General features: G+C 34.1%; 1 protein-coding gene across 1 annotated transcript; it reads right to left on the bottom strand.

Annotated features, from left to right (window-relative positions):
• Nucleotides 1-405: 405 nt before the first annotated feature.
• On the bottom strand, nt 406-2982 carry LOC144835473 (uncharacterized). Its single transcript, XM_078690557.1, has one exon. The coding sequence runs from the start codon at nt 2980-2982 to the stop codon at nt 406-408; it is 2577 nt and encodes an 858-aa protein (XP_078546683.1).
• Nucleotides 2983-5207: the final 2225 nt, after the last annotated feature.

Genomic DNA, 5207 nt, shown 5'->3' with positions numbered 1-5207 from the left:
TTCTATTAAAAAACATAACAATTTTTATTTTTTATTTATTTTTTTTTTTTTTTAATCGGTATATAAAAATATATTACAAAACGACAGTCAAAGACTGAAAATGAATTGTATTACAAATAAATAAAAATTAGTTAAAATTGCTATAAAAATAGAAACATCTTATTAAAATTAGATATCGTACCATAAAATTATAAACCATACATGAATAAAAAACCTTAAAACATTCACTTATTACATATCTAAAAAAGAGCTAGTGATGCCTATTAATTATATCCACCATGGTGGGAACTGGAGACGACCTAAGTCTGCTGGTTTTACAATGAGGTACTTCTAGAAATCGGTTGAATCTGAGAGACCGAGCTGGCTTATGAAGAGGGGGAAGTATTTCTCTAAACAGCTCGGATTTTAGTAAGCCTTCCCCGAAAGACAACACCAGTTTGTTTCTTCTCTCAACAAGAGTAGGTAAGCCAGTAACAGACAATGCATGATCATAGTGCAAATAGTTTTACCTAGCATGATTCGCAATGCTCTCTTTTGTACCTTTTCAATAGACTTGGACATATTCTTAGTGATAGCGCCATGCCAAACAGGGGCAGCATATTCTAAAATAGGTCTTATATAAGCCATATAAACAGTCAACAGATCATTAATTAAGATTCCAACTTTTTTCAAAATGCACAAGGAAAATAGACGTCTAGAAGCTCTAGACACAATATTCTTAGTGTTAAGTTCCCATTTCAGGTCATTTTGAATGATTACACCAAGAAGCGTCATGTGATCAACTACTTGTAAAATGGAACCACTCAGACCAAAAGAAGGCGATATAATATCGTCCGACTTGTCCTTAAGAAAATTGACAACCAAGATATGGCATTTTGAGGGTTTGGGTATCATGTTATTGGATGAACACCAAACACTCAGATCATCTAACAGGGATTGCATGGAAGGCAAATCACCTTTGCGAACGACCTCCCCAAGTGTGAGGTCATCCACATATTTCCATCGTCTGCAGCAATCAACACAAGCATCGTTAATAAGTACTAGGAAAAGTACAGGGCCAAGCAATGTCCCCTGTGGGACACCACAAGTCAGTGACTTGGAAGATGACAAAGTCCCAGCAAACTTGGTGTTGAGAGAACGGGAAGTGAGAAAGCTGCAGACGATGGGAATTATGGACGACCTCACACCCAGTTCAATCAACTTTATAATAATAACATTATGATCAACACGATCAAAAGCTTTAGTAAAGTCAGTGGCACATAGGTTCACATAACATTTACCCTTCTCAACATCTTTGAGTGTAGAGTCAATAAGACTAACAAGATAGTGAGTTGAGGAAGCCTTTTTCCTACTACCAAATTGACGAGAATCTAATTTACCCTTAATATCTTCAAGAATCCACTTAACAATAAAAGATTCAAATACCCTGGCAAGAATATAGGTAAGGGAAATAGGTCTAAGGTCAGAGACAGAACTAGCATTCACAGTTTTAGGAATGGGAACTGCAGTAGCCCTTTTCCAAAGGTCGGGGAAAACACCATCCTTCAATGCATGATTGAAGATATCCGCAACAGGCTCAGCAAGTTCAGGAGCAAAATCTCGATATAATTTAATAGGGGGTTCATCTGGATGGCCAGCTTTGTTAGGCTTAAGATTACAAAGGGCTTTTAGGACCTGACCAGCATATATTAAAGGTGGTGGCCCAGGGGCTGGGAGATAAGCAGGCAAATCGTTTAAATTAAGAGGAGGGATGGCATTACAAACACTAGAGAAATGGGCATTAATCTCAGAGGCAGTTTCAACTTTGGACAGCCCAGGCAAGGTGAAATTAGAATTTTTAGTCTTAAGATTACATAGTTGTTTAATACCTTTATGCCACATGGCAGGGTTGTTACGTTTAAGACTTAATAAGGAATTACAATAATATTTGTTTTTTGCCTTTCTAATACAATCTTGGACTAAGTTGCGAATTGAACGCCACTCATCCGTTCTACCAAACCTACGAAACAAAGTTTGTCTAGAGTCAATTAATCTTCGAATCTTGTCGGACATCCAGGGCTTGTCAGCAGTGCGCTTGTTCCTAATCAGCACAGGAAAGATCTTGTTAAAAGCACCATTCAAAATTGAAGAGAACATTTTGGTTTTTCGATTGACGTCCTCAATATTTAGCACATCATTCCACTCATGGGTTGTAACCCATTGACCAAAGGACAAAACAGAGGAGTCACGATATGGCTGAGAACGCACTGATAGACGCTTGTGCTGAGGTAATTCAATCAGTGGTTCCAATAGGATGGCATTATGGTCACTCCGACCCAGTGGCGCTAAGCGTTCCGGAAGATGGTAAAGATCAGCACGACTCAAAAATATCTTGTCCAACTGGGCATCCTTTCGCGTAGCGAAGTTAACAACTTGCGACAGTCCAACATTCACTTCCAGCTCAGCTAGATCTAGGTCATTAAAGTCACCCAAAATAGCAATAGGAGCAGCGAAATCCATAGAACGAATGTTATCAATTGTATCAACAATGTGCTCAATCAACAAATCCGCATTAGCGGCAGACGGTGGATAATAAATAGCTCCAATATAAAAGTGACTACCTTGATTTGACTTGCCTGGAATAGTTGTCTTTATCCAAAAGCATTCGAAATTACAGCTACCATGTGCAATGCAAGATTCACAGGCAAAATCATCACCAACAAAAATAGCAACACCACCACCTCTCTTGTTGCATCTATTCTTCGTGAACTTTTTAAAACCGGAACAATTCACAAAATCAATAGTAGCATCATTCAGCCAAGTCTCTGTTAACACAGCTATATCGACTTTGAATTTGGAAATGGTGGCTTCAAATTCGTCAATCTTATTTTTAACAGAGCGGGCATTAGCAAGGAAAAGTCTAGGACAGGAAACTCCTGATCTACGTAGTTTAATTGTGACCAGATTATTTCGAGAAGAGCCACTTTTGTTGAGGGCGGCCATGTTGGTAGGCCTAGGCCTACGCCCATTACCAATAACGACTTTAATTTTACGCCTTTTATTTCTGCCACCACGAGAACCTCCAATTGTCATTGTGTGTAAGTTTATATATCTAATAGAATTAGTTTTAGCCGTAGTAATTAATAATTGGTTTGTAGTAAACCATTCACTAGCTTACTTAACTCTAAATTTAAAAATTTCAACAAAGACATCAATATTGTTATTAAAATATAATAAAGTTGTATCATCTGTAAAAAAAAAAGGTCTGGAAGATTCACCAATTATTAATTTGAAATAATGATTTTGATCTGTAAAATAGCTTTTAAACCAATCTAAGAAAGGCACCAAAATACCATTGTGAAACAACTTGAAAATATCAAGGTTAACAACATCAACATTTTTTGATAAATCTAGAAAAGTACTTCATAAAATTAATTGTTTTCAAATGCAGTATTAACGGAATTAGTGAGTTCAAGAAAAGCATGAAAAGTGGTATTGTATGCATACATTTTTTATTTTTTTTTGAAAAAAATGTGTAAAATTAAGATTGGTATAAAAGTATCCGTTTTTAAGTACAGGATTAACTTTTAAAATGATTAGGTACAGAACCCATCATGAATGATGGCTTATAATTAATGGTGCAACCTTTTTAAGAATCATGCTCTCAACCTTTACTAGAATTCAAATTATTAATTATATTAAGCACTTCTGTTTCAGATATAAATGAGAGGCTATATGTGAAGTGGTAATTAAGAGATTAGGTCTTTGGTATTTTTAGGAATATAGAATTACAGGTAGTTCTAAACATTTTTGAAAAATAATCACTGAATTCTGGCTAATTAGGTTTGTATCATAAACATATTCATCATTCATATGTATTTTTACTTTCTTTACCGGGATTAATTACAGAATTTTTTACTTCTCATTTTTTTTAAAATGTTACATTTAATCGGATTGAATTTAGTCTCGTAGCATTTTTTTCATTTGAAGTGCAGTAATAATGTTGCTATACTTTTTATATCTTGAAATATCGGAACATTTATGAATTTGTTAAAGTTTATGCTTATGTTTACTAAATTTATTTAGGTGGGGTGGGTAGAGGGGTGTCATCCATAGTTGTTTTAGTGGTTTTTTTTTCCTTGAACTGCAAAAAGTTTATAAAAAAAATGTATCCAACATTAGAATTAACTGTATAGTTTAGACCAATCAGTTGCAAAATGCACCTATATCTCTAATTCAGTATGAATGGTCAGGAACGTCAACCTATTTTAAAGTTAATCATAATCAATTATTTTTTAAATAGGTAAATTTTTTATTTTTTTATTTTTTTTTTATTTTATTTCATCATCACCCTACAGTGACCAAACGTCACCATTAACAGGGCTGAAAGTCGTAAAATATAACATATAATATACAAGCAAAAATCAACAGATAACAAGACAACATTTAAATATTACTGACATTAGACAAAACCTTGTGACGGAAACAAGCAAGGGAATCAAAAAAAATATCAACAGATCCATCAATTTTACATAGTGAGTGGTATAACTTAGGCAAACGATTAACAAAACCATTTTAAGTAATATTCACCCTCCCTCTTGATATAGAAAATAAAGCAGGATAACGCAATTGATATTGTGGAACAGAAATAGGAAAGTACACTTCAAAATTACCATGAAAAATTGAGTTCACAGCCTTAAAAAGAAAAATTAAATCAAATAACTTACGCCTATCCGCTAAATTAATAAGAACGTCTTTGCTAATAGAACCAAATTTACGCACATAAAATCGACAAAACTTGTTCTGTACACTTTGTAATCTAGAAGACTGGGCAAGAGAAATAGAGTTAAAAATAACACTGCAGAATTCAAGATTCGACCTAACTAAAGATTTGTATAAAATAACTAATGCCTTTTTATCGTTGATATGTCTGCAATGTCTCCAAAGAAAACCCAAAAGTCTATTGCATTTAGAGACTATAAAATCAATATGTTTACAGAAGGTTAATGAACTATCTAAAAAAATACCAAGGTCTTTGTGAACAGAGACTCTTTCAAGTATAATATTCTTAATATAAAAGTCAAAATAGATGGGTTTTTTCTTAAGAGTAAAAGACATTGATTTGCATTTAGAGGCATTGACTGACATATTCCAAGTGTCGCACCAGTGAATGAGTCTGTCAACGTCTTCTTGTAACAACAACATATCATTTAAAGTTTGTATAGACT

Source organism: Antedon bifida, chromosome 2 (assembly GCF_963402885.1).
Source record: "Antedon bifida chromosome 2, ecAntBifi1.1, whole genome shotgun sequence".
NCBI classification, from domain to species: Eukaryota; Metazoa; Echinodermata; class Crinoidea; order Comatulida; family Antedonidae; genus Antedon; species Antedon bifida.
Note: the sequence above shows the minus strand (reverse complement) of the source record. Positions and strands in the feature narration are given on the sequence as shown.

What these genes read in the sequence shown, in the direction of transcription:
- LOC144835473 (XM_078690557.1), bottom strand. Translation starts at nt 2,982, where the DNA reads ATGGCCGCCCTCAACAAAAGTGGCTCTTCTCGAAATAATCTGGTCACA.